The 27240-nt window shown below is 40.8% G+C and overlaps 3 protein-coding genes across 8 annotated transcripts; 1 reads left to right on the plus strand and 2 right to left on the minus strand.

Moving 5' to 3' along the window:
- Nucleotides 1-198: 198 nt before the first annotated feature.
- Nucleotides 199-10114, plus strand: gnb3a (guanine nucleotide binding protein (G protein), beta polypeptide 3a). 3 transcript variants are annotated; one of them, XM_084357456.1, is made up of 11 exons: nucleotides 199-375; nucleotides 2384-2562; nucleotides 4310-4490; nucleotides 5323-5443; nucleotides 6475-6620; nucleotides 6884-6947; nucleotides 7896-8058; nucleotides 8154-8220; nucleotides 8303-8504; nucleotides 8579-8795; nucleotides 8899-10114. In XM_084357456.1, exons 4-11 carry the CDS (start codon nucleotides 5387-5389, stop codon nucleotides 9003-9005), a joined length of 1023 nt encoding a protein of 340 aa, XP_084213582.1. In that variant the 5' UTR covers nucleotides 199-375; nucleotides 2384-2562; nucleotides 4310-4490; nucleotides 5323-5386; the 3' UTR covers nucleotides 9006-10114. The 3 variants fall into 3 exon arrangements, with proteins under 3 accessions (XP_084213582.1, XP_084213584.1, XP_084213583.1); XM_084357458.1 differs by lacking the exon at nucleotides 4310-4490; XM_084357457.1 differs by lacking the exons at nucleotides 199-375; nucleotides 2384-2562; nucleotides 4310-4490 and adding an exon at nucleotides 5116-5181.
- Nucleotides 10115-11099: 985 nt separating this feature from the next.
- Nucleotides 11100-13709, minus strand: cdca3 (cell division cycle associated 3). Of its 2 annotated transcripts, none has more exons than XM_084357452.1 (6): nucleotides 13605-13709; nucleotides 12809-12959; nucleotides 12606-12726; nucleotides 11622-12524; nucleotides 11472-11539; nucleotides 11100-11363 (listed from the first exon to the last, which is right to left on the minus strand). In XM_084357452.1, the coding sequence occupies exons 2-6, from the start codon at nucleotides 12938-12940 to the stop codon at nucleotides 11271-11273; spliced, it is 1317 nt and encodes a 438-aa protein (XP_084213578.1). In that variant the 5' UTR covers nucleotides 12941-12959; nucleotides 13605-13709; the 3' UTR covers nucleotides 11100-11270. The 2 variants fall into 2 exon arrangements, with proteins under 2 accessions (XP_084213578.1, XP_084213579.1); XM_084357453.1 differs by having other exon boundaries at nucleotides 12809-12963; nucleotides 13605-13703.
- A 1314-nt stretch (nucleotides 13710-15023) lies between these two features.
- On the minus strand, nucleotides 15024-27227 carry pex5 (peroxisomal biogenesis factor 5). 3 transcript variants are annotated; one of them, XM_084357437.1, is made up of 17 exons: nucleotides 27000-27227; nucleotides 24068-24224; nucleotides 23905-23943; nucleotides 23637-23754; nucleotides 23403-23549; nucleotides 23105-23189; nucleotides 22042-22132; nucleotides 21671-21793; nucleotides 20146-20259; nucleotides 19699-19782; nucleotides 19267-19386; nucleotides 18970-19113; nucleotides 18711-18781; nucleotides 18104-18325; nucleotides 17781-17946; nucleotides 17530-17687; nucleotides 15024-16270 (listed from the first exon to the last, which is right to left on the minus strand). In XM_084357437.1, exons 2-17 carry the CDS (start codon nucleotides 24179-24181, stop codon nucleotides 16024-16026), a joined length of 2043 nt encoding a protein of 680 aa, XP_084213563.1. In that variant the 5' UTR covers nucleotides 24182-24224; nucleotides 27000-27227; the 3' UTR covers nucleotides 15024-16023. The 3 variants fall into 3 exon arrangements, with proteins under 3 accessions (XP_084213563.1, XP_084213564.1, XP_084213565.1); XM_084357438.1 differs by lacking the exon at nucleotides 20146-20259; XM_084357439.1 differs by lacking the exons at nucleotides 20146-20259; nucleotides 21671-21793.
- Between the last annotated feature and the right edge of the window lie 13 nt (nucleotides 27228-27240).

The following is a 27240-nucleotide window of genomic DNA, read 5'->3' on the forward strand; positions in this document are numbered from 1 at the left end:
AAAAATACTCTCCTAACAATGACCAAGTAAAGCAATGCTAGTTATAATATAAGCTACAAACAGAGATATAAAAAGATTTCATCGTAGGGATAATGCAAGATTGAGACACTCAAAATAACACAGAGTCTCTCTCTGTCTTTATCCTGGCTGGTGTCTGTTCGCCTGCTAACAAATCCTTTTTGGTTTTCTCTCAGTTTTACGCTCCATCTCACAGGCAGCGGTGCACAGACTCCATTTCTCCAAATCCAGGGTGAGCGCAGCCAGCAGCTCAGTCAGTCTGCTTCTGTCATCACCGTGCTCGAATGAGCAGAGGTCAACACTTTTAAACTACTGAACTGTGTTTATCCACGCTGGATCATAGAATAAAGCCAGGAAGTAAGCAACACACACACAGACAAAACACAAGCCTTTTGTAGTGTGTGTGTGTGTGTGTGTGTGTGTGTGTGTGTGTGTGTGTGTGTGTAAGCATACCCTGTTAGAGTCACAATGAAGATGTTTAATCATCTGAATGTTTTTCCTCAAGGCTTTCCACAGAAAGTAATAATGTGATCCTTGTAGGGAACCTTACTTTTGCCTCTCTTCTACTGGGAGGTCAAAGGTCATGAGCAGCGACAGCAGCACTAGTGGGCACAAGTGAGAATTTGTGAGACCTTGTTTCACCTCAGTTGAATGTGTTTTCCTCAGTTTCTGCATAAAATGTGGCGTCTGTGTCACGTGTCCACTTGAAAATCAGGAGGCAGAATGAACTCGTGTGTATTCAAGACACAATGCCCATTATACCACAAGAGATGACCCTTTATGTTAAGGTGCTTCTAATAAGCATTAATTCATAGGTACCTAGGCCCATACAAGTCCTGGTAAGATGCTTATTGACATTTGTTATGTCTGAATAATAGTATAATTAACACATTTGTTTTTAGATTTAAAAACAGTTTAAAGACTTCTCGAGAATGTTAATAAAAGCCTTATGAGTTTCTTAGAATTGTTTATAATTGCATAACAAACACATTCATTGAGTTGAACTAACTTACCTATGATGTCTGAAACCATTGCTAAGATTAAAACATACTTAATTATGCACTCATCAGCTAACTATACTTTTTGTAGCCACCAGATCTAAAGTGAGAACGATGCAAAAGATCGGTTGTAACTTTACAGTGGCCATCCAAATGACGTTTTTAGACAAAAAAGACACAGTATTCATTAGCCTTTACAAAGTATTATAAACATCAGTTACAACTTTAAAATAAACAATTGCATAATAAATGGTTTACAAAGCATTTTATGGTACGTTAGGAGAAAAATGTTTATGGCCTATATTAAACCATATATTATAACCATATTGGCTGTACGTCTTCATTGTTTCAGGGAATGAATTGTTTTCTGGACTATGAAACTTCACCTGACTTTCCATCAGCATGAGGGTGAGTAGATAATGACTAAATTCTCATTTTTGGGTGAACTATCCTTTAGGGCACTTCCCATGATCACTCGGCTGGGGCACCATGAAAGGCAAGTCAAACTTAACCAATGAAAAACCACCCTCTCTTTGGCCCGAAAGTGCCATCTCATGGCAGCGGGAGCAGGCTGTACATGTTTCATAACTAATACAGGTGATTTACTTTGTTAGATAATTTGCACCAGCAGTGACGTGCGCAGTGCTAACGGCTAAGGTCAGAAATTAAAAGATGATCCTCTAAGTTTAGATGCCTCGTTTTGTACCAGAGGGTTTCTGGTCCAAACATGGAGAGCCTGTGGTGTGACATCAGGCCATATATGATTAAGAAAAGAGAGAGAAAGTGTTTTATTTGACACTCAGAACAAAGAACACAGAGAACAGTAACAGTAGAACATATCCTGTACACTGTTAATATATGTCCGTGCCTGATGGTCATGTTTGTGTTGTAAAAATGAACCACAAAGAGCTCTCTCCTGAATCCCACAGATATTCTATATATCACCACTCTGCCCTGTCTGATCTCTGCTATTTTCCCTCTCTGCCCATAAACCTTCTAATATTAGCCTCACCTCGGGTTTACAAAACACAAACCCTCCTGCCAGTCATAGATCTTTTACCTTAGCACCATAAAAAGCCATGTTCCCAGGTCCTCTATTTATCTTCTTTGCCCTCCCCTCCACTATTTCCATGTCTTAGTTTTTAAAACGGATTCACCCCGGCTCAAGTCTTGTGACCCCATAATCACGCTCTGCACCTTGTTTGGTTTCCCCCACTGTCTCCTCTTCCCTTTCTGTCTCTTTTTTTTACCCCCACCGCACACCACTAACCCCCACCCCCCTCCACCCCTCTTTCTGTCCATCCCAGGGTTTATCCCCTCATCACTGATCTCCCTTCATCCCTCCAATCCTCATCTGTTCCTCATAGGAGCAGTGGAGAGAGTGAGTGACGGAGGAATATCCCACTGTGTGTGACACCAAAAGTGAATGAGCGGGAGAAAGTGTGGTTACAGGCGGGCTGAACTTATGACAACGACCAGAGAGCGACCGCTGGAGGAAGACTGACTAAAGATCTGCCGAAACACCTTGAGAGGAGTCTCCTTATTGGTGAGTGGACGGTCAGATGTTGTCAGACATTTTTGCTCTTGATAGTTGTGAAGTTGCAGCACGCTGCTCAGATGATGGATCAGAATCAAAGAGTCAGATAAAAATTGGGTTGAAGTCTGAGAGGACATTAGTCAACTTTAATAATTTGGCAAAATACTGAAACTCAAAATGATATTTTCACTGTCACGATGATTTAATCTTTAACTTCAAATTCATCCCTGAATTTAAAAGTTACAGTACTTAGGACGTTTTTAGATATCAGATCTGTAGATGCTGTTCGGTATCGACACACATTTAATTTACTTACATGTCCTTTATCTCGTGTTTATGGAACACACAGCAGCGGGATTTACATGGGATCAGCAAACAACGCTGGTTTTGTCATGTGGATTGATAATCTGACAAAAAACAAATTCCTTTTGTTGTCTGATTCGTAATACTGTGAGACATAATCTGCACGATAACTCTGTGTTAAGTTGTGGATATATCATGCGTGGACTCAAAGTGGTGACATTTTATTGTGAAATTACTGACTGTCTTCGCTTTAAAGAAGAGAGAAAGGGGTTTGGGCCATATGGACAAAATCCTCTAATAGGGTAAAAGTCATTTTTTATTGGTCTCTATATACGATCGTAGAGGAACCTTTATTGAGACGGATAAAATAACATGATGGTTATGTCTGTTTTTGGCTAGTTCAGTGGCTTGAACACGTGAGGAAAAAAGGTGCATCATTACATCGAGTGCAAAAATAATCAGAAATCGAATATTAACATAAATCGACCCTGATCGTTGATTTACGACATCCCAGAGGTAATAAACACCTAAACAAATTAATTTTATTTAACGATATATGTTGTCACGTCGTCAAACTCTCGTACAATATGTTTAGTTTTCTAGGAAATATAAGCAGCTACAACCAGCTACATTTTAATCAAACAAGAGCTATAGTCTTACATCAAGTTGGACCATGAATACAAGACTTTCAGTTGTAACTGGTCGGGGGTTTTCAGCTGAGAGCACCGCAGTCGGCGCTTAGACTCAAGTTCACAGGCCCAGTCCCACTGCAAACACTCTTTGCGTCCCATCCCACCTCCTCCATCTGCCCCCTCCCTCATTCTCATCCCACTATCCACCCCCCTCCCCCTCCCCTCCACATCCATCCCTTTCTCTATCTCTTATCCAGATGCAAAGAGCAGTCAGTAATCGGATGAGAGCAGATTTGATTCAAAAGGCTTCCCTTAAAATCTCAGCCAGTAGGATTTAAAACTCACTCTCCTGCCTAGCCTCTTACCCTCCACCCTCCATCACCCTCCCCTCCCTTCCCCTCCCCTCCCCTCTGCCCATCTCTTCTCTCTGACTGTGTTAATGCACTTCAACATCCAGCAACCCACTCGCAGTCATTTAATCACATGGAACAATGGCAGGGTCCCTGGGACAGAATGGCAAAAGGGTAATAGCACGACTAAAACACTCAAGCATTCATTACGGCAATCATTATCAAAGCAATTTCCCATCTGGAACAAAGGCCTAAAATCCCCTGGTAGCAACTTCAGCAACAGTGTGCTCATCAGCGGTGTAAGGCAGGACACCCAAAGCGTTGATGCCGAGGTGTTTGAAGCACCACACCACATTAGAGGCCGCAAATTTAACACATTTTTGGCCGACTTCCATTCACTTAAAGCATTAGAGATGGGTAAAGGATAGGGGCCAGTGGCAAACAATTAAAGCAAATCTCTTTCTTCTACAGAGTCACTCCCTCCTTCACTCCCTTCCTCTTCTTTTCACTTCAAACAAATTAGAGGCAAATCCACTAGGTCATGTGTTGTGACAGGGGCAGTCATTCAAATAGTGAGAGAAAGAGAGAGAGATTGCCGCAGGGACACATGAGATAAGATCAACGAGAGTATTCCCTGCTGTCAGTTTTCAAGGTAAGATAAAGGAAATCCTGACACGAGAAAGAAAAGTCTTTTTTAATATCTGTACGGTAGAAGGAGGAGGATGTTGTTGAGGTTATGTTGTGCTGCTTCACCGTGAGGTGAGTGCCATGTGTCGTGTCTCTTTGGACAAATCTGATTCTGTCAAATCAGCTCGAGATCGTGACTCTGCCTTTTCACTTGTGCCTTGATTACATTTGTCACGCCGTATGAGTTTGTCCATTAGGTGATTGAGTTACTGCTAAACAATGCTCCTTTAATCATGACATTAGCAAATTCAATAGCCATCAACATTAGGCGAGTGTTCACCGGAGTGTTAATGGCACAAACCACCTGTCAGTGTTGTGAATTTGTTGAGCTGATACACTGATGACATTATTACAGGACATACTGGTTTCTGTGTACATTCAGGGTGAGGATGTGTGTTCTGAACAAGTGTCACATCTCCCGAAGAGCAAACACTTTCTCTTCTAATGTCATGCTTGAATATTCATAAAGTCTGCTTGCATTTGTGTGTGTGTGTGTGTGCGCACACAGACATGAGTGCGTTCGTAGGTGTGTTCTGTGGGTTTGTGTGCGCGCTCCTGCGTGTTTATGAAAGTTTGCAAAGTAGACGAGGGCCAGTTTGACTTGCAAAATAGCACTGACTTGGAGACTGGAGCTAGGGAGGATTTAAAACTCTCAGGTAGGTGCAGGTTAAATATAAGTATTAGTACAGTCAATGCTTTTATTGGAAAATAAACATGCTATTTACAAGTATTTTCTTGAAGCATGCCTCGGTTAGTAAACTCTGTTTTTGCTCTGCTTTTCTTCTGCTTTGTTTCAGGATTACCAGCTTTCCTGCCATCTCTCCTTGTCTCCACTGGTGACGGTGCCTAACAAACATCGCCATGGGTGAAATGGAGCAATTGCGAAAGGAGGCGGACAGCCTCAAAGACCAGATCACTGTCAGTAGGCCCATCTATATCACCTTTAGTTAACTGAGTAATAAATCGTGTTGTTCAAAGTTTTTCAAAGTTTTGGAAAATGCTTAATTTTAACTGTTACATTTTTAAGGTTAGGAATTGCTTGTATTTGAATGTAATCTTTGTAAACTGCATAATTTTAACCACAATCTGGTGTTATCACTTTGATATTTAAATTTAAAACAATTCTGTTGCCAAATTTGGCTGGAATTAAAGGTGCAATATGTAAGATTTTCAATTTAAAACGTTCACAAATTGTCAACAGAATGGGAAGAAATATCAGTTTTGATCATATCTCAAAGGTGTATGTATTGTGTCGCAACAATATCTATTGACATTGGCATGCTAACCAGGTAGATCTTAGCTACATTGTACCTTAAGGGTTGATAGTTCAATAGTAAACAAAAGTGTGGGCGGAGTCAGCAAGTATGACCAAGCTTCATGGTTGAAGGTGCAACATGTCAGAGTTTTAGTTTAAAACATTAAAAAATCAACTAAATTATCAACACAATATGAAGAAATAACAGTGTTGACGTTGTGTCAAAGATGCTAACCAGCTAGCCATGGGCCTGAAAAACCTCTTTCTCCAAGCGATCCAGCAGTGCTAGCACCAACACTCCCCCAAAAGTCCGGCTAGCTGCATGGCTAACTGGACTAACAGGCTAACAGTAGCTATAGTCGTTGATGTTTAAACAGGAAATGGTTAGCAGCAGTTAGCAGTTATTAGCAGTGATATCCTGCCCCCTATTTGTTTGAATCAGACAGGCGGCTGATTCTCACACACTGCACCTTTAAATAATCGGAATCAAAGCAAGTGACGATATATATTGATTGCTGTGGCTTTAAAGCAATTATGTAATATTTATTTTTGCAACTGCATTTATGGTAGAAATTTAGATGTGATGATAAAGGCTTTGAGCTTGTGTTTAATAATGTCCTATAAACCGTTCATAACTACATCTTAGCTCGGCACAGGCAGTACCCTGACTTCCCTGTTTGTCTCTGCTCCTCAGGCAGCTCGTAAGGCGGTGCAGGACACCACGTGGCAAGAAGCAACAGGCAGTATCACTGTGATGGGTCGTGTCCAGCTGAAGACCAGGAAAACACTAAGGGGTCACCTTGCCAAGATCTACGCTATGCACTGGGGCACTGATACTCAGTAAATAAACCGCATATTGGACACAAATTGAATGAACACCTGCCATTTTAATTCACAGCCAAGGTTTTTATTAGATTTAGCACAAAATTGGAGTGAGGTGAGCCAATAACAGCAAGATCGGGGAATTAGATTTGTGAAGTACACTTTACTTTCGACTGGATGATTAATAGCTACATATGCTTGATGTTGATTTTACAGCTTTCATGTCTCCTCTTTTCTGTCTCATTCATTTTTTTTAATTACTCTTGTTGTGTCACCACCAGGCTGTGTGTCAGTGCCTCACAAGATGGAAAACTCATAGTGTGGGACAGCATCACAACCAACAAGGTAGGGGAGGAAAAGAGTGGTGCATCCAGATTACAGTTATGGTAGATGAGCGCAAATGTACACAATATGAAGCCATGAAGGTGCTTTCTAGGCCAAAACATTGCAGTGTCAATATCCTAAAAATAACATGGCATTATAGCTTAAGAATTTCTCTAAAACATCTATTATTGATGATTATGTAAACAGAAGTCAGAGTTTAAACACTCAAAATGTCATTATATTACTATATACATATACATACATCAGATCTGACTGACAAAATTGGACCAAACAACATCAACTGTCATCAGATCCTTATTCAAATGTTGCTAAATCCTGATTTGTGCATTGAAGTACAGTGACATCACCTTTAAAAAAAGGTGTTTTAAAAAAACAGACCTTTTTTAACCCTAACCTAAATGTTTTTAACATGGCAAAAAAATATTGTGTTCATGTCGGGCCCCATAGTTTATACTAGCTGATTAAGAAGATATGTTTTTCAGGGCCTTTAAAGGGTAACTCCACCCATTTTAAATATTAAAGTGTGTTTACAGGTCTTGGGGAGCACGACTGCATAACACTCATAGCCTGCATTGCATTGTGGGTAATGTAGGTGCTAGGTTTTGAAAAGCACTCCGCTGGACCTAACTCCTTTTACACTTTGGACCCATTATGGACAGTTTAAAAAATGGTCAAAATCGATACAGCAGAACTGGAGATATCGCCTTTTTATTCCACGCATTCTTCTTCATTTTCAAAACCTGCTGCCTACATTACCCACAATGCAACTTTTCCACTGAATGACATCACTGGGGGACATTTATCAGGTTGCATGCAGCTTCCTCTGGAGCCACAAAAGGCTTTATACGATTTTTTTGGTTGTGTTACCCATCGAGTGTTTCAATAATTGAAGTGTATGTAATTTTAGCAGTCGAAGACACGAGTCTCATCTGTCTTCCGTGTCCCCAGGTGAATGCCATCCCTCTCAAGTCATCGTGGGTGATGACTTGTGCTTATGCACCGTCGGGGAACCTCGTGGCTTGTGGCGGTCTGGACAACATGTGCTCCATCTACAACCTGAAGGGCAAGGACGGGAACGTCAAGGTCATGCGGGAGCTGGCAGCACACACAGGTAGGACGGGTCATGGATGCTCTAACGTTGGACTTGACTGAGTTGGGTTTGCTTTGTCTTGAAGTTCCTCAATTGGTATTTCATTCATTGGCCAGGCTACCTGTCCTGCTGTCGTTTCATCAGCGACAGTGAGATCATCACCAGCTCTGGAGACTGCACTTGGTAAGATTATAGTATGATTAAATGAGCTAAAAAGTATGTTTCAACTGCCTTTTAAACATTGTCTTTGTCCGTCTTCTTCCAGCGTACTATGGGACATTGAGACAGGGACCCAAAAGACCATCTTTGCAGGACACCAGGGAGACTGCATGTCCCTCGCTGTATCCCCCGACTTCAAGTTTTTCATCTCAGGGGCGTGCGACTTCACGGCCAAGCTGTGGGACATCAGAGAGGGCGCGTGCAGACAGACCTTTGGAGGCCATGAGAGTGACATCAACGCAATTGGGGTGAGGATCAATTCCATTTCTGACTTTTTTTGCTCAAAAGAGGCCAAGTTTCTGATCTCCTCTCTTTCTTCCAGTTCTTCCCCAATGGCAACGCAGTGATAACAGGGTCTGACGATGCCACCTGTAAGCTGTACGACCTGCGAGCCGACCAGGAGCTCATCACCTACCAGGACTCGGGCATCATGTGCGGGGTGACCTCCCTGGCCCCGTCCCTGTCCGGGCGCCTGATACTGGCAGGCTACGATGACTTTAACGTCAACATCTGGGACTCACTTAAAGCAGAGAGAGTGGGTGAGTACAAGTGGAGAACAGAGAGGAGAAAGTTGATATTAAAGCGTCTACAACCTCCAGTGTGTTGCTTACATCATGTTTTTTCTTCTGTGTCGTGGTCCAGGAGTGCTGGCCGGTCACGACAACAGGGTGAGCTGTATCGGAGTGTCCTCAGACGGCATGGCGTGTTGCACAGGGTCCTGGGACAGCTTCCTCAAGATATGGAACTGAGGCTGTTCCTGAGCAGAAAGAGAGCAGTCAACATCTGCCTGGGAGAAATTGAAGAAAGATAAAAAATTAAAAATTAAAAAAAAATTGGAGTTTGAGGGAGGGATGAGGGACAAGGAGCCACATAGGGTGAGAAGAGGGTATTTTAATTGTGCCAAGTCCTATCTATTGTTGGAGAGGGGTTGTAATGTGAAGATTTTCTCCTCTCTCTGTCACATCGCGCTCTCACCTTTCTTCTCACGTTATTGGGGAATTTGGGGCGGGACAAGGGGTAGAGGGTCTCAGAAAAGATCATTCCTCTTAATAGTTTCATTGCGGTTCAAATCGATAATATATGCACATTTATCGCAGCAATTCAGAGATCACCCGATGAGAACAGTTGCCAAATGGAAATGGTAGCACACTGGATGAGACAGAATTGAATATGTGTCAAGTCGCAGCCTGTGTAGGTTCACACTAGCTATGCTGTGTTTCATATCAAAGCATAAGTTATGTCATATGAATAATATGAGCAATTTTGTTTCAGACTGTTGTTTGTTCCTAGTTTTGGTAGATTCCCTACATGCTTACATTTAATTTCTTTTTCATTTTCTAATTTTAATTCAAATGGAGTTATAGATTGCAGATGTCTACATTTAGTGTTTGACTTGTTTTGTATGTGATTGATGGACAATATTTAGCAGGATTTGGGGTGTCATCATTTGGCCTAAGCCCCCTCCCTCCCCCAGTAGCTAGACCTGAAAAGTGCTTTGGGTAAACTGTTGGACTGACAGATGGGATAATAAAATGTTTTTCATGCTTCACTAAGCACTTACAAAAAAAGATGACCCATTTGTCTCAGGACAGGAGGACTTTTGTATGAGTGTTATATGGATGATAACGTCTATTGTGCGCAAATGAGCAATACATCTGAATCTGTATATGACTGCTTAACTTTTCCTCTACAAAGATAAACTTGAAGGACGGTTTGTGTACATACAGAAAGATAAAAACTCTGAGTTCTGACTAGAATTTGGACTGCCTCTTTTCCAACACTGGATTCACACAATGTGCAAAGTAAAGCAATACTTTCTTTCTTAAAGACTGTCTAATAAACATGGGATTCTGCATTACACTAGTCTTCAGTGTCCATTTCTGACAGGCTGACTCAGTTATAATAATAATAGTTATATAAAGCATTTCTGATTCTGATAATGTCCATAATTAAAGGTGTAATATGTAAGAAATGGCTGTCAAATTCAAACAGAGGGAGGGATATCGCCAGAGTAACCACAAACTGCTGCTGCTCTTAGACAGTTAGCTCATTTAGCCATGCAGCAAGCGGGCGTATTAGGGTTAGGGATACCTTTTGAGGTACGAAGCGGCTAGGGGCCAGCTGGTTAGCATGCTAATTTCACAACATACCCCTGGGGAACAGTACATACATGCCATTGACATATTGTAACAGTTACTCCTTCGGATTCTGCTGATAATTTTAGTTAATTTTTGATTTTTTTTTAAAAATCTTACATATTGCACCTTTAACTTCTGCTGGATTTGAATATAAAGGCATGAAATATGGCATCAGCATTGTAAAATCATCAACAGAATGTGAAGAAACACAGTGAGCAGCACTTGGTCTGCTGATACCTGCCCATATTAGTTGAGAAAACAAAGTCAAGGTAGCCAATTATTTTGTTTTGGACAGTTTAAAAAAAAAAATGTTAGATGTAAATGCATGGGAAAATGTTCTTATGCACTTTCAGTCCTTGGAAAAACTCTGATTGGATAGAAGCATAAAAACAGAAACATTTTATGGATCAACTTTAAATGTCATGGTTTCTTCACTGGCTCCCTCTAGTGTTTGTTACAGAAGCTACAATACAAACTTCAATGAGGGAAGGAAAACCAAAAACTAGTGCAGCTGCATGACACAAGATCTGCAAAATGAACAAATATTTATTCTTGAGCCTTTATTCTCTTTGTGCATAAATAAAAGACTAGAAATGTTACAATTTAGGTGTGGAAGAAATTAAGTTATAAAAGTATCTCAAAAAACATGAGAAAACACAAGAGAAACAATAGTTAACAATCACTACAAATGATTTAAAACTGAAGTGTGTATGCAAATAATTTTATTTATATTTACAAGATTACAAAACAGGGCAGAAAACTGCTGAAAGTGAAAGTTAAAGTAATATACACACAGAAAAAAGAAAGCTGTACAGATAAAAGCTTGTTTTAAGAGATATAAAAGTGGCAGGATTCTGTACACGTGGCTGCAGTTGATCATCTGTTCTCCTTATCCAGAGACACTGCCAGCACCCTGCGGTCCATCTGTCCGAGTCTCTGCTTATCTGGGGTGGACACCTTCGGCTTCATCTGGAAAGTTGGGAGCAAACATTACCTCAGCTGACACCAAATTAATCAATATCACCTAACAGAAAACAAAGCGATATACTGTAGTCCACATTAAGATTCAGTAAATACCTGAGAACGTTTGTCCCTGGGCGAGTTTGTTTCCTTAAGGATCTGCAGTGGGGAGCGGCCTTCAGTACCTTGAAAAGAAAAAGAAATGTCAAACAAAAACGTCATGTCATCATACAGTAGATCACAAGACGCCACAAACTTCCCACACACCTTTCTGCTTCCGTTTTCCAGACTGGCCTTTGTTTTCATTGGTTACGTTCTTCACGGCCAAGCGGACAGCAAGAGGAGAGGAGCCTCCTCTAGTTTTCAGCCCAGTGGCGCCAAAACCTTTTCCCAACCACTGGGGCTTGAACACCACCTGACTGGGGCTCTTTGGGTCGATGGTGGGGCAGCGGATGCCAGCGTGGAGCTGTGGCTGCTCTGAGCTGGGGACAGTCGGTGGCTCTGGGGCGGGAGCAGACTGCAAAGACGATTCTTTAACAAGCTCCTTCGTTTCCTCAGAAGATGGGGTTTGCTCTACTTCCTCTGACTGTGCTGTGGACACCTGAACTGGGGACTCATCTATATCAGCGGGCAGGGAAGGCTCAACAGGGGTCTCAGTTTCAACAGTGATAGAAGGAAGGGCGTAAGAATGATCCACACCATCCTTGAGCGGCTCCATCACCACACTAGGCACTGGGGATGTAGCACAGTCACGGTGCACCTCAGCAAAGATCTGGGTTGAAGTTGCTCCATCATGACAGGTTATCAGGCTCATGCTCAGCCTCTTATGAAGAGGAGACTCTTTTGCCTCTTCTGCCTCCTCCAGGCTAAAGTCTCCCTCGGTTTCCAGCCCCACCTCCACTTGGGGCTCGCCAAGAAGCACAAAGGGGCTTGAGCTACCCTCACTTTGCAGAGGGGGCATTACAGGGGTGGCCAGAAGGTTAGCGTGCTCGGCCAGGGAGCCAAAGTTGCGGATAGACTGAGGAGTCAGGAGGGGCTCAGTGGAAGCAAGCTCTTCATCCTTTAAGACCTCCTCCTCCACGACATCACTGAAGCGTTTCTCGGAGGCTTTGCCTTCAGTCTCGTTATGGAAAAGCATGCCCAGGCGGCGAGTAAGGGACCCGACTGTTGCTGTGAAGAACAGAAAGTGTTACAGGACATTATGGAGGTCAGAAAAGTCAAACTGAAAGTTATTCTTTAACAAATAATTACCTCTCATGACTTCTCTGACAGGGGTGCGGCTAATACCGACAGAAGGCGAGCGGGGATCAGTGAATGCCAGTGGACATTCACTTTTTACTTCATTAACAGCTTTGGGCACGAGCACACCAACCTAGGAAACATTATTTGTAATGGTTCAGCTATTTTACATATTCGCCCTTCCCCCACAGCTTACAGTATGATTGGTAACCTACCTGAATGGGTGTACGGTCAATTCCTGTTGAAGGAGAGCGTGGATCTATCAGCTCACCGACACGACTGTTTTTGATGGCCGGCTCTGGTTTTACTGGTGCACATGCAGTCATCTTGCTCTCACTGGATCCCATGACTCTTTTTAAATGTGAACTGGCTCACAGGAAAATAAAACAGAATACAGTTTTTAAAACAGAGAAAAACAATGAAAGATCACGAAATACACACAATAACATCATCAAAGTATAAAACAACACTAGTGGAAAAATTACAGATAAGATACTAAAGGATTTTCTTGTCATTTGTGAATAAAATCCAACGAGCACATTTCCAAACAATGAAATCTTACAAACAATAACGTATAAACAAGTAAAAAAAAAACAAGTTAATAAAACAAAACACTGTTGAGGAATACGTGTGGCTCGTTTTTAATAACGTGTGTGCCTGTAAACCTATATCATGATACATAACTAATGTAAAAACTAAATTCACCTCGTTCAACGCTGATACAAAACATAAATTCAAATGTTTACATACTTGTATTCATACGTTTATGTACATTAGCAAATAATATACACGCCAACAGCGAAGCTTAACCTACAAGAGCTGTTAGCTAGTCAACAACAAGCTAATTTAGCGTTAGCTTGTCTGAACCCAGCCTCTCACTTTCTGTCTTAATATCAAAACAAGACGCATCATTGTGATAGTAACACTGACCGTCATGAGTTTCATATGATTTGAGTTCAGACTACGTTAACTAACATCAGTGTGCAGTTTAAAATATATCCTCTGGCTTACCTTTCACGAAGACAAAGGTGATGCTGAACCTCTTTTCACTTACTCCACACTGGCGTTAAACGGAGAAACACACACGACTTTTAAAACATTTAAATGGCGGGGCTGCGTGCATGTTATTTTTGAATGAGCCAATCAGTGTGCGCGACCTCTCCGGCTCCTCGGCGCTGATTGGCTCAGAGGGCAGCGTTCTTGAACTGGGCGTGGTTTGCTGCTGATAACACAGTTTTGAAAGCTGCAGTCTGTAAGTGAATGCTTTGTTTATCACGTGTGTCTGTCTGAGGCAGGAAAATGAAATGTTAGGTCGGAACAGTGCCCCTCCCTGAAAAAACTGCCTGAAGATTTAATAGAGGTACACAAAGAACAAGAAACACATCAAGAATATTATTATCATCAACATATATTTTCTACATTATTTGTGGAAAAGCATATTGCAAAATATGTTTCTTTTTCACACCATCTTGACAGAAATATGGAGGCTAGAGTGTTCAAGAGGAAAATACTTTTTTTGCATAGAATTACCCCACTTAAAATGAGTCGTGGATAATGAGATATTTTTGTTTCACTTTAATAATGCTACACATTTCATTTATCACATATCCATGCACATGCATGTATGGAAGAGTATTAGGGCCAGGGGTTGAGAAAAAAAGAGGTCTCTTCCATTACTATATCCAGTTTTTTAAGTGACGCAACGGCATACATATATATATATCATCATCAACATCATTATGTTTTTATCAACCTAACATCAGTCAAGTCATCAACCAGCCACTAAAGCATATAGTCTCAGAAGGTTGACTTTAATCTTGAAATGTAGTTTATTCTAGACGTTTCAACTTTTTTCTTGAAAATGCATAATGAAAAAAAAATCCTTCTCATTTTTTTTTCTAATAATAATAATAATAATAATAATAATAATAATAATATGCAATATCATCAAATTAGGACATTTTCTGAAAGAGCTGACTTTTTTTAGTCTACTTTATGGTATGTAAATAAGGTGGCCAAAATATTTTAACACCACCACTCAAACTGTCCTGTGTACCCAACTTTTAGTCCAACTCACACAGCAGCAGTAGAATAATTTATAATTATAATAACACATACAAATGTAAAAGCCTTTTAAAATGTATTCATTTAAATTAAATGCAACTTATTAACTGGTGGCACACATCAGGCTTCATATATGCACAGCTGTAACTAATAATCCTATTATATAATTGTCATTATTCAAAACAAACTAGTTTTGATTTACATTCTTGGTACAAGTGTTTCCAACTTTAAACATCATCTGCCATCCCATCTGTTATCTGTTATCAGATTTGTTAAAGAGGTCTCTGTTCAGCGCCTCATACTTCTTTGTCACTCGAGCCAAGCTGTTTTGTTTACCGACTGAAAAAAAAAAATCACCAACAGATGTCTGGAATCAAAGCTTTATTGCTGAATATTATATTAAACATTGCAGTCAGGATTTAACTAGCCTGAAAACAATTATAGTGCAACAATTATGTTACAATACACAATATGGCATTTAGCATTATTTTACAATGAAGCAAAATTGTTTTACAAGAGCGATATGAAAAAAAGAGGGAGGAGCCCAGAGAGATCATTCTCAATGATATTACAATTATATGATCTTTTCATCCGTTACACGATTAATATCCCCCACCCAACCCAAAACACACACACACATACTGTACACACACACACACACACACACCCCTTTTCATAACAGTAACAGTCCCGCTGGTTGTCAGTTCATCATCCTGGTTGATATTTGATTACTAAAAAATTAAATAAAGTATAAAAAAAGAAAGCTGCTGTAGCACTTCTGTTTAGTGTCTGATCTCTGGACCGGCCTAATCCTTCTCTACGGAGCACTTGTACTCTTCTCTATTCAATGTTACAGCCATACTGTACCTTTAATCTACATAACCGTACTAAGTATAGTTTAAGTACTAAGTTTAACGTACAACCTGCTGTTGAGAAAGACTGTGAGAGCACTGAATATCATGACAAACATAACAGTCCACACGGCTGAATACAGAATAGATTCACTCATTCTACATCATCACTTTCTTCATTGAGAACAAATTTCAAATCATTGTGATATTTGATGAAACGCAGTTCTCAGGAGGAAATGTGAGGACTGTCAAACATGTAAAATACAGCGACATGACTGTATTACCGCTGGCTGCGTCCTCCAAGTAGAGACTAATACTGCAAACTTGATAAAAGTCCTTTAAGTGCACACGACCACAAGATGATGTCTCTAGGATGTTGGATAATTCACAGTGTCTTCCTCCGCCATTTCTTTGAAACCGTTACCTCTCTGATTCCGCTTCATTCAGTCACCCAAACATTTACCGCCCAGCAAACCGCACTCACACTCAATAAACCCCCTCCCCCTGGCTGGTCCTCATTCAGTCCCACCTTCCACCTCTCTCTGGCAGAAGTGAACCAGCAACGTGTCCAAGTCCCGGCGATCAGCAGCAGCGTACAGAGAGCTCTCTCCCATCATGCTGAGAGCCATGCGCAGGGTGGACCAGATGTTGTCAGACATCATGGTGGCTGCGGCACCTCCTGGCCCCCTCGCAGCTCTCGCTCCATCTCCGGCGGCCTGGCGCTGAAGAGACAGAGCTTCGAGGAAGTGCTCCACTGCCTCTCTGAAGAGACAGGAGAAAGAGAACAGGACAGGATGAACAACAGATAATCATGACTACATTTAAACAGTATCTGATATTAATTAAAATAAATTAATACAGTTTTTTCTTTCCAAACAGCTGGAATAATATAAAATATAATATTTAAATACAATAATCATAAAAATGAGCAAACATGAAACAACTTATTATGAATATAATACGGTTCCCATTTTCAAGCGCTTTATCCTACATACAAGCACTTTTCAAACCTTAAAACACCGTTTTTAAAATTCAAGTGTTTTCAAGGATTTCCAGTACCTGTACGAACCTTATAAATGATCCCCTCTCTGAAACATTTTCAACAAAAACATTTACATATTCATAAGTTGGATTTATTTTAGAGCTGTAATATTAAACGGCATTGTTTTTATTAAGCTAGGTTCATCAAATAAACTGGCAACTGAGTCGATTTTACAAAACTGCTGATGCCATCTAGTGGAAGTAAAAGCTATTGCACTGCACCAGGGTTTGTTAGGTTCGGATGTATCAGCAAATTCAGCAAGAAAGCACAATCAAGTCCAGTTCAAAGTAACACAAGTTTAAAAATAATTTGCTCGTATTGAATTTGAAACTAAAACAGAAAAAACATGATGGTGTTTTGTTCGTTAATAGTAACACAAGTAAGGCAGATTGTTTTTGTGATTTCAATTGTTAATGTTCTATGTTTGCAAAAAGAAAGGCTTGATCTAAGCAGCTGTATGTTCATCAAGTGATCAGTTTCACTTCAAACCTTTAGTCTGTCCACTTGCACAGGGCAAATGTAATGTTCATTTTACCTATTTTACACAAAGGTATAAAATAAGTCACATCGCAATAACCTAAGATTTACCAGGCCACTAAGTAATTATAAAACTATTACAGAAATGGGTAGCGTAGCGTCATGTTTTTATCCAATGTTTTCTTTTGGTCTAAAAGGAGTGTAAATATTCATGGAATCCATCTAATTAATGTAAATATGGTAACTGCGTCCAGACACATTCCTTTTAAAGCTAAAACCTGATACAAATAGGAGTATGCAAACACATCCAACCCATTAAAGGTCTGGAGCTGGGTCAAAAGTGAGCTGCTCTACAGACTGATGAACAGCAGTAGTGCTTGAAACATCACTACTTTGGTGCATTAAATATGTGGATATTGGAGTCTGGCAGTGTGGGGGGGGCATTTGTTTATTTCAACCCTTTTTCAGACAAAACTCACATACAGACCAAAGACTTCCTCACCTGTGTGCTCCTAGGTTGACACAGCTGATTCCCAAGTTGTAGCGGCTGCGTACAAAACCAGGCTGCAGTTCCAGAGCTCTCCTGTAGGCGGCTACCGCCTCCTCTGAGCGGCTTCCATTGGCGAGTGTAGCACCCAATTTATTCCACAGCAGGTAGTCCTGATGGAGACAAAAGAAAAGAAGAGAGCGCTCAGAAACAAACAGCAGGCAGTTTGGAGACAGATGTTAGGATCTCAGCACTTCTACACCAACCTGTGGTGTGACAGAGAGAGCGGCGCTGAAACAGTCCACCGCCTTGTCGTACTCCCCGCTGAGGTTGAAGAGAACTCCCAGACCACACTGCAGCTGAGGGTCCACCTGGGCGGGGTCAGAGTTAGCTGCATGCAGGTACAGGGTCTGGACATCAGTGAACAAGGATCTGTGCAGGAGAAACGGAAAGAAAAGAAGGGGTGAACACAAGAGAGTCAGAAGATATTTCTATCATTACAAACATCTGAGGATCACTGGATGCTGGATCTCTGTTTCGTTTTAAACCCAAAATCATTCTGAATCCCACATGTGTGTGTGATACTCACTCTGGCAGCAGTGACCCGAACCTCTCCCTCTCCTTGTCCCTTTCTCTGGCACCATCCTGTTGGCGTTCACGCTCAGTCTGCTCCCACACAGAACGGTATTTAGGATTGTGCTTCAGCCAGTCGCGAAGAGTCTCACAGGCCTGCCTGTGCAGCGATTCGTTAGTGAAACTGACAGCCAACGCCATCAGAGCTGTCAGGTTGTCGTTCTTCAGCTCTATACATCTAGTGAAAGAAGAAGAGGCAATGAGAAAAGGGAAGCAGTCACAGGAACCAACATTATCTTGTCGTACCTGAGCTGTAAGGTCACTGTACACTTGTATTAATTAGGCATCAGGATAGACTCTATTTCCATTATTGACTTTTTTGCTTTTTAGGCAGCTTCTTGAATTTTTTTTTGGATGTTTACTCAAAAAAGGCAGTAGAAGAGCACCTGCAGACATGAAAATTATTATTAAGCTACTATAAAAAGGTAACTATAACTTCCAAACAATGTCTAAAAGAAAACAGATGACTATATATTATATTTTGCCTCCAAACTTTACCAAACACAATGTCTGTTTTGCATCTGGATGGTTTAAGGCAACATTTTGCAATTCTGATTTCCTACCTGCGGAGGGCGCTGATGGCAGCAAATTCTTGCTCATTCTCTGCCTGACATGTTCCCAGATATTGCCAAGCCTGCAATTTCATGAGAAGAAAATGTACACACACACACAGAAAAGGGTAATTACAACGTCATTCTGTGGGGAAACAAACATGAGTGAAATCAAAAGTAAGACGACTTTTAGGGGCCGTTCTTACATTTATAATTTATGATATATGATTTAGGATGATCAAAGAAAATGTAAATGAAACCACAGGCTCACCAGCTGGTTGTCTGGTTCTCTCTGTACAGCACTTTCAAAGAATCGCACGGCGCCTGGGATGTCCCCTGCCTCCATCCTCTTCACTCCCTCTGACAAAGGGTCCGGGTGGGATAAGTAGGGGTTTTCCTCTTCAAACTGATACCCCTGGGGCAAACGCACGGAAAAAAGGAGGCTGCTCAGAGCATGTGTATGTAGACTGTCCAACATACGGCATGTCATGTACTTTTACGCATCAAATCCTCAAACATGTAAACAGATTTCTTAGCAGATGTCTGATCTGAGTGGGTTGACAGCTACCTTGTCATAAGAGGAGCTGAGTAGCTGATCGAAGTCAGACAGCCAGGGATGGCTCTCTGCATCCCTCTTAGCCATCTCCTCCCACTCCTGCTGCAGCTTCTCCCAGAAATCCACATCACTCTGACAACATGACAGATATACATCATTACTTCAGTCCCCTCACATTATATATCATCCTGTATTATAGACATATTTGACCTTTACTTTTCCAAAGGACTGATGAGAGTGTACTGATGGAGTTTTGTAGCATAAGTCAACAGTGGTTGTTTATTTCTCAAAGAGGATTAAGTTACTTTCTCAAGGGCTCCTTGATAGACAATTTGTGTTTAGGTAAGTTTCCCAATTCCCAAACATTTATCTTCCAGGACACCGGTGTGCTTCATCTATAGATATCACTGCACTTCAGGTTTGGCTCATTGATTCTCGCCTCACCTCTACAGCAGCTTTAGCTTCTTGGAAATCCGGTCCTGATGTGGCGAACTCATCCACCCAGGCTTCAGCCGATTCCTCTGACACCTGAATAGCAATGAAGAGCAGTAACAGTGACTGACTTGAGTCAGCAGTTGCTGGCAATGAAAACTGTTATTAGAGCTGAGGATGTGGATTTTAAAACAGGAAAAATATAGAGGGAAGTGAATGAATAGGAGGAAAAAAATGAAAGAAGAAATAACAAAGAAAAAGCTTTTTTTCTCCTACTCCTTTCTTACATTTCTTCCTAACTACCTCCTGATTGTCATTCACTTAGAAAATGCACTCAACAGCAACACAATAAATAAATGTTGCTGTTATTTTAAGGTTTGTGTTGCTAAAACTTAAATATAGCAGTAATTGCAGCTAAAAATAAAAAACCTATCGCTGTCACGACCACAGAGGTCCTACCTGCCTGACGACCTTGGCCCACTGCTCTGCTTGTTTAGCTTTAACTTTCTCAATCTTCTGATTCCTCGCTGGGGGCTCCAAGGGAAGACTCCCTCCCCCTGTCTCCGTCAGGAACTATGGCGGGAGGGGATGGCAGTGGGGAATGGGGCAATGTTTTGAGGAGGAGGGAGCAGTTGGTGAGGAGGTTTTTTTCGGAAGGGTGGGCGGAGTAGGAGTAATTTTAGTAGGAGGAGGAGTAGATGAATGGCGGTTTTTAATTGCGGGAATGGCAAGCCGAGAGTTCGGAGGTCAAAAAATGGAAAAGTACATGTCAAAGTTAGAGGGCAATAAAGTACAATGGAGCCATGGTGAACAGATATTCATCAAAAACAGGACTGAGAGCTACACATACATAGTATAATATGGAAGCCCATTTCTGCCAGGATGAGAAAAAGAAAACACATAAAAAGTTGGACATGACAAGTTTTCAGATTTGGGGTTTCTGGCTCAGGGAGAACGGAAAAAAATCTAAAGCGGTCAAAACTCCAGCAACACTTATCAGCCAATATTGGCCTATCACAGATGCCGTATCAGCATGTTGCCCTATAGGCGCTAATACAAAAACTCTTTTTTCAAAGATGTTAATGCAGAGAAAGATGCTTCAGTTCATTTATAATTATTAAAGTCCAAGTTTACTGTTTCAGTGCACTGATGTTTAGACATTAAAGTTAACTGTTCAACTGAAAAACATCCTGCCTTCATTAAATATCTCATATGTCAGAGGGTGTTTCATAGCCACATCTGAGGGATCATTGTGAAAAATGTGTGTGTATCGGCCAATATACAAAATCAAGTATCAGTCAGGCTTTAATTCTTTTTCTGCAAGTGTTGCTGGGGTTCTGACCTCTTTAGACTAGTAAGTAAAAGTAAGAAATTCTGACTGTTCTGATACAAAATCACACTCAAAATAACTTGAAATGACTTTACGTCACTTAATATATCACAATGTTTGATTAGTAAGTTAAAATTGTGACTTATTGTTTTATATATTAAACTTATTGAAAGAACTGAAATATAGTTTTAGATCTAACCTTTGATCTATTTGTTTCTTTTCTTAGCAGAAATGGGCTTCCACATATATATATGGCAACAGCCTTTTTCTGCTTGAACTGAATGGGGTCAAAGTAATCGCTTACAAGTACCCGAGTTTTACCCCAGTAAAACAAAAAACTGAAGGAAAACTGACTCAAGATGGGAATAACCACAGCTTGACTGTACACATTAAAAACTAAATGCATAAGAAGAAAAGCAGAGTCGTCTGTTTGCTGAACAAATTCCATCAGCAATGCTGTGCAGCCATGAGCTTCATATTACAGGGAGCTGAGTGGCTGCTTTTGGTTAGATTTTTGGAAAATGTTACTCTGCATTAGATACTGGGGTGATGAGTCACATGGCGTTGCCTATACTGTGCAGAAGTGAACCAATGTGCTTCCCCAATGTATTCCCAGTTGCAACCATCCCCTCCTCAGTGGGCAGAGACTCGTACCTGGTTGAGGTTGGAGGCCCAGTTCTGAGCCTCCTCGGCCTGAGCTTTATCTGTGAGCTGTTTGTCTGTTCTGCTCTCCACTGTCACACTGCCCTCGCCAATCTGCCTAATGAATCGCAGGAACTACACAACAACGAAAAAAATGACAGCAAAAACAAAAAAGCATTCACCATTAACCATTACTAATTGGTCAGGTTTATACCAACATACTGCTAGTTTCTTTCCAAACCAACAAGTTGCTCCCAGGGAACTACTATACAAAAATGTTAATGAAAAAGAGAAAAGATATGGAGATAGATATGTAAAAAGGAATGACACATGATTTAAAGAGGATCCAACAGCTGTCAGGTAAACATTAAGTCGTTGCTCACCTCTGTGTTTTGTAACTTGGGGTCATCAACCTTTGAGACAAGCTCATTGGCTGTCTGCCTCAGCTCCTCTCCTGGTTGATACTCCTTTGTCCTGTCAGATTAACAACAAAGTACTGTTAATATTATACTGTAAGGAATTCAGAGATAATGTCATGTCATTTCTTTACTTTTTGTTAAGTTATGTTGAGATAATGGGCTCTTGTGTGTTTTCCATTAATGTTTTTATATGCCATCAAACTGTCAGGGACTGCAGATGAAAATTAGCGTGAATGGCTTAATCTGGAACATTTACATGATGGACCAAAGTGCTTATGTTAATAAATGTGCATCATGCTCTTTTAAATTACATAAATACAAGAAGAAACAGTATTTATTCTGCATATGTACACCAGAACAAATCAATTCAGGCTGAAGGCTGTACTTTGCATTTTTGAGGTCAGTGCACTATGCTGATGATCAGACATCTGTAAGGCTGTTATTCTATACAACAACTTCAGCTCTGGTTCAGATAGCCTTTTCAATATTGTCACGGACAAGGATGAATTGTTTGAAAAATTTAAATTCAACAGAAACATCTGCCCGACAAGAAGACAATAACATTAAGGTTCAGACATGCATTCAAATCTGCTATCCTTTGTCTGCCTCTGCTACTATCCTCTTTCACTCCCCACACAAGTGGCTTAACTACAGTCTACTACATATTTATTGTAGCGTGACTGAAGTAGCCAATTATACAAAACTGAGTCTTCAACAGTTACTGCAGGGGGGCAGCCAAGTTATTGTTTGATGGAAGAGCGTTGTTCTTTGACAAGAATATGTCTGATGAAAGCCGACTTGTTTATATTTAATAATAACTACATGTTATTGTAGGCCCAGTTTCATATGCAATAGAATTTTATACAATATACTGTATACAATTTATGTAATAGGGGATCCCTCCTCCTTCTCACTATCAGCTAAGGGCTCCTTGGCTTGAAAAACATTGAAGACCCCTGATAAAAGCTATTTTTCATCTGCGTACTATGAATACTTTCTATCCATGTCCTCCATTCTCTGTTCTAACCATTCATTCTCCTTGTCTCCCAGATCTCCCAGCCACAACTTCTCCTCCGACTGCTCCAGATACTCCTCTGCCCAGCGTCCAGGATCTGGAGCATAGGAAAAAACACGGATAGGCAGATTGTAAAAATGACATACGAGGCAAAAATCAAAGGATTTATCCAAGGCAAATTTACTCTGATCTCAGTAGAAAGTGATGACACATGACAGACTGATGATGACATGCACATCAAGCAGAGTGTGCGTTTCCAGAGTGAAACACAGGTTAGCAACAAAGAGCAACTAAAGGAAACTCAAGCTACCTGCAGCCTCAGCGATAAATTCTCTCGTCCAATCAGCGTCTGCTGCATCACCGAGAGCAGTGAGCCCCGGTGCGGCGGCAGCGTCAGGACCTGAGAGGAACTCGGCTGCCCAGTCACCAGAGAGGGCCAACGCTGCCACATCTGGAGCTATGGCATAGAAATACGTGGTGCTTAAAATGCTGAAAACAGTCATAGTCTAAAGAAAATACCTGAAACGTTAGAAATAATACATGCCTCTCTGTGGAGCTTGTCTGTAGCTCTGTTGGTCAATCTGCTGCATTTCCTCCAGCAGCTGACCCATGTCAAACGTGTGTGGGGGTCGTGGGGGCGCCTGAAGGAACTCATTCACCAGCTGGAGCCAAAATAAAAGCATGTTACAACAGCTACGAAAGATTAATCTACTTTTTAGAGACTATTTGAAGAAAAGGCATCCAGTATACACAGAGAAACACATCTGAGTGGCTGAAATACACTGAATATGAAAAGGAACAGAAGCACTGACCTCTTCTTCAGTTGCAATTTCTATAGCAGCGGGGGGAATCTGTGAGAAAATATGGAAAAAAAGAGGTAACAGAGAAACTAGTGCCATGTCTGTTGTCAAGCAAGACTCAAATATGTACACTTCATAATAGAGACATTTAAACGGATATCTACAAATTACTCACTGTAGGTGTTGAGCGGTGCCGCCATGCCCCCCCTTCCTTGGTCATGTGACTGGTCAACTTCATGAGGGGATTGGCTCCCCCACATTCTGCCTCCACCAACTCCCGCATCGCCATGGCAACACAAGGATGAGGCAAACCCAATCAGACCACCTGAGAACTGAGAAGAGAATGAGCAGATGCATTTCTCAATTTCTGTTTTGGATGATTGTGCAAAATCCAATTTGTTTTCAAGACAGATCGGTCAACAGTGTGATAAATTCAAGAAACTCCAACAGGTGAAGTTCACAGTTATGTTGTGGCTGCTACAGGGATGCCCCGGCCTACAAATCATATTCTCCAGACGTAAGGAAACGTGTAGATCCTCACAACATCATCATTGTCATCCTTTTCAGTGAAAATTAAACGCAAAAATTACCATTCCAACTACAGCCGTGACTCACATCGCAATTGCAATATATGTCAATATCATCACAATGTTCTGCCCTACATGTAATCATTTGTATACTATCTCAAATCCCCATTTAAAACATATGTAATTGTTGTTGGCCTCTTTAAGAGCTGACAGGCCAAGCAAGGTGAATCTTGAGTGTGTTCACACTGCACAGATAAGCTCATGTCACGTAACCAAATTCAAGCTCCATCTGCTGTTTTTCGGGTCATTTCCTGGCTGAGGGTGAACCATTAATAATGTGGATGTGATGGGCCGGCAGGCACAGGCATTCACTGCATATTACATATTAGCACTCTGACTGCACTCCAGCCTTTTCTGTGTGAACAGGACATTCACATCACCATATTGTTATTGCTAAAAACAAGCCTATAATTATTATCATGTAGGGCCGGGTATTGAACTTCAACTCGTCTTTGGTACGGCCAACAAAATATGTCCATAGCAATGAGTATCAAAAAAACTGCAACTCAAAGTCTGAGCATGTTGTTAGCTTGTTCTTTAATGAGATATTTCCTAATTCAAATAACATTTTTGACAATTTCTGACTATTTAATTCAGGCAACATCTACCTGTGCACCTTTGTTAAATAACCTAAAGGGTATTGTAGAAAAAAACCTCTTAATCTTTCCAAGTCACAAATGACTTGACAAACCCTGGGTATTTATTTGACTAGAATGAAAAAAATAAAATAAAATCTAATTTTAGAATTTTTAAAAATCAAATTTTAACGTATAGATCTTATGAAACTTGATATAAACTTAAAATATATACATTTTTAATGTCTGTCAGGACATTTTATTTTGAGAAATTATAAATGTTTATTCACCCAAAAAAACCTTCTATTTTCATTCCTAAAAGGATAATAATTGTGAAATACCATCTACCCTTATACCTTGAAACCGTGATATTTTCTTTGAGGGTTCTCGTAACGTTAAAAAATCTCATAACATTGCAACCCTACTTGTAGCTTAAGTTATCAATTAAATTCAGAGGAGTGGAAGAATAGGTGCAGAAAATGGTTAAAGTACCTTAAAACTGAACTTAGGTACAGTATTTGAGTAAATTATACTTAGTTGCATACCATCACTGTTTATTCTAGTTTTTGACAATATGATTTTTATTTTAACTGCAAATGTAAATTGGTGTCCTTGATTACTAATAATCAGTATTAGCTCTAAAAATGCATATTGTTTTTTCCATAGTCTATAGAAAATAAGCATGTTTTCTAACAATCGGAGAACAGGATTTGTAGGTCAGGGCATCTCTGCAACACTCCCGTACCAAATCATAATGCTGTTTTGTCACAGGTTTTACCTTAATCAAAAAATTGCAGCTTCTGCGATTTGGATATTACACTAGGCCATATCACGATTTTGATAACACTTCCATTATTTGCACAGCCATACACCCAAAACTGTCATCATTACACAGCACCAACATTATATTGTCATTATGTCCTATTTGGTCCGCATTTATCTGATGATCACTCACCTGATCTTCCAGGAGTAAAACAATAACAAAAGAAAAATCCTTATGACAGTGATTTACTTCCTAGCTGCATTACTGAAAAAAAAACTATACGTTGTCATGGATGAAATCCTGCTGCTCAAATCACTGACCCACATCCAGGCTCAGAGATGAACAGCTGACAAACTGCTGTACATGCTGGCCTACTCAACTTCTCTAACCCCTCTGGAGGGATACGTAATAGCAACAATTTCCATAATGAACAGTCAGGAATAGAGATTTAATTCCCTGTGCACTCCACTCAACTGAGGACTACTCTAGCACCACAAAACATCATAAAAGAGTCTGATCCACAGGTGGGCTCTTATGGTTTAGTACACAGATGAAATAATATTTTATTCCTACTGATTCAAACAGCTGCTGTATGATGATTAGGGTCAAAGTAAGAGGATTAGACACAGATATTAATACGCACACTATCACAGATAGACAGGCCACTGTGACACCTGTCTACTCGCTCACTTCACCGTCACAAACACATTACCTTTGGAGGAAGGTACGCTTTTGTCCCGCACATTCACACATATCCTACTTTTATTGAGTGAGTAGAAGTATTACACTGTGCACACCTGAAGGCAACTCACTGCCAGCTCTCTCACACACACAGGTTTTTAAACTGTCAGACTGCTGTCATGTGTCAAAGCAGTTAACCAGACTGGGAGCAATGGTAGCTTTGTTTTGCACGAAGCTAGCAAGCTTCAGCTTCAGCTACAAGCAGCAACATTAGCTTGGTAAACCGTTCTCTACGTAACGTTTATTTCCTTTTGTAGCTCGTTAAACAGCGAGACGAAGGAAGAAGATTTGAAGAAATAACGACCCTTAGAACAATAGCAAGTGTAGCTAGTGTTAGCATACAGTGCTATCTAGCTACTGTAGGGCTAAGTGCAGACATCATTCCTGTAGTATGAAGCCACAGAGGCATGAATAGACGGGGTAGCATGATGTTCATCTCACCGCCGACAGCCGCTGCTGTAGCCGAACCGACAGTCCCTCCTCTCCGCTCTGCTCGTCTGCCTCCTCCGCCTGTTTTTTAACCCCCCGAATCACAGCAAAAGTTGCCGCAGTGTCAAACCTCCCGGTAACCGTCCAAAAGCAGCCGCGGCGTGTCACAAGCGCGTCTCTTTTTATTTACCTTCCTCCTCCATGACCCACAAAACCCTTCACCGTTCGCTCGGAGTGTCTCGTAACCGTACGC

Source organism: Pagrus pagrus (genome assembly GCF_965226575.1).
Source record: "Pagrus pagrus genome assembly, chromosome: 7".
NCBI lineage: Eukaryota > Metazoa > Chordata > Actinopteri > Spariformes > Sparidae > Pagrus > Pagrus pagrus.

What these genes read in the sequence shown, in the direction of transcription:
- cdca3 (XM_084357452.1), bottom strand. Translation starts at nt 12,940, where the DNA reads ATGGGATCCAGTGAGAGCAAGATGACTGCATGTGCACCAGTAAAACCA. An exon ending in TTGACCGTACACCCATTCAG is followed by an intron (nt 12,727 to 12,808) that starts GTAGGTTACCAA and finishes AATGTTTCCTAG; the next exon opens with GTTGGTGTGCTCGTGCCCAA. An exon ending in TGGAAAACGGAAGCAGAAAG is followed by an intron (nt 11,540 to 11,621) that starts GTGTGTGGGAAG and finishes TTTCTTTTCAAG; the next exon opens with GTACTGAAGGCCGCTCCCCA.
- pex5 (XM_084357437.1), bottom strand. Translation starts at nt 24,181, where the DNA reads ATGGCGATGCGGGAGTTGGTGGAGGCAGAATGTGGGGGAGCCAATCCC. An exon ending in CAGACAAGCTCCACAGAGAG is followed by an intron (nt 23,550 to 23,636) that starts GCATGTATTATT and finishes TCTATGCCATAG; the next exon opens with CTCCAGATGTGGCAGCGTTG. An exon ending in AAGCTAAAGCTGCTGTAGAG is followed by an intron (nt 19,387 to 19,698) that starts GTGAGGCGAGAA and finishes TCATGTTGTCAG; the next exon opens with AGTGATGTGGATTTCTGGGA.
- gnb3a (XM_084357456.1), top strand. Translation starts at nt 5,387, where the DNA reads ATGGGTGAAATGGAGCAATTGCGAAAGGAGGCGGACAGCCTCAAAGAC. An exon ending in CACTGGGGCACTGATACTCA is followed by an intron (nt 6,621 to 6,883) that starts GTAAATAAACCG and finishes TGTCACCACCAG; the next exon opens with GCTGTGTGTCAGTGCCTCAC. An exon ending in ACTTAAAGCAGAGAGAGTGG is followed by an intron (nt 8,796 to 8,898) that starts GTGAGTACAAGT and finishes GTCGTGGTCCAG; the next exon opens with GAGTGCTGGCCGGTCACGAC.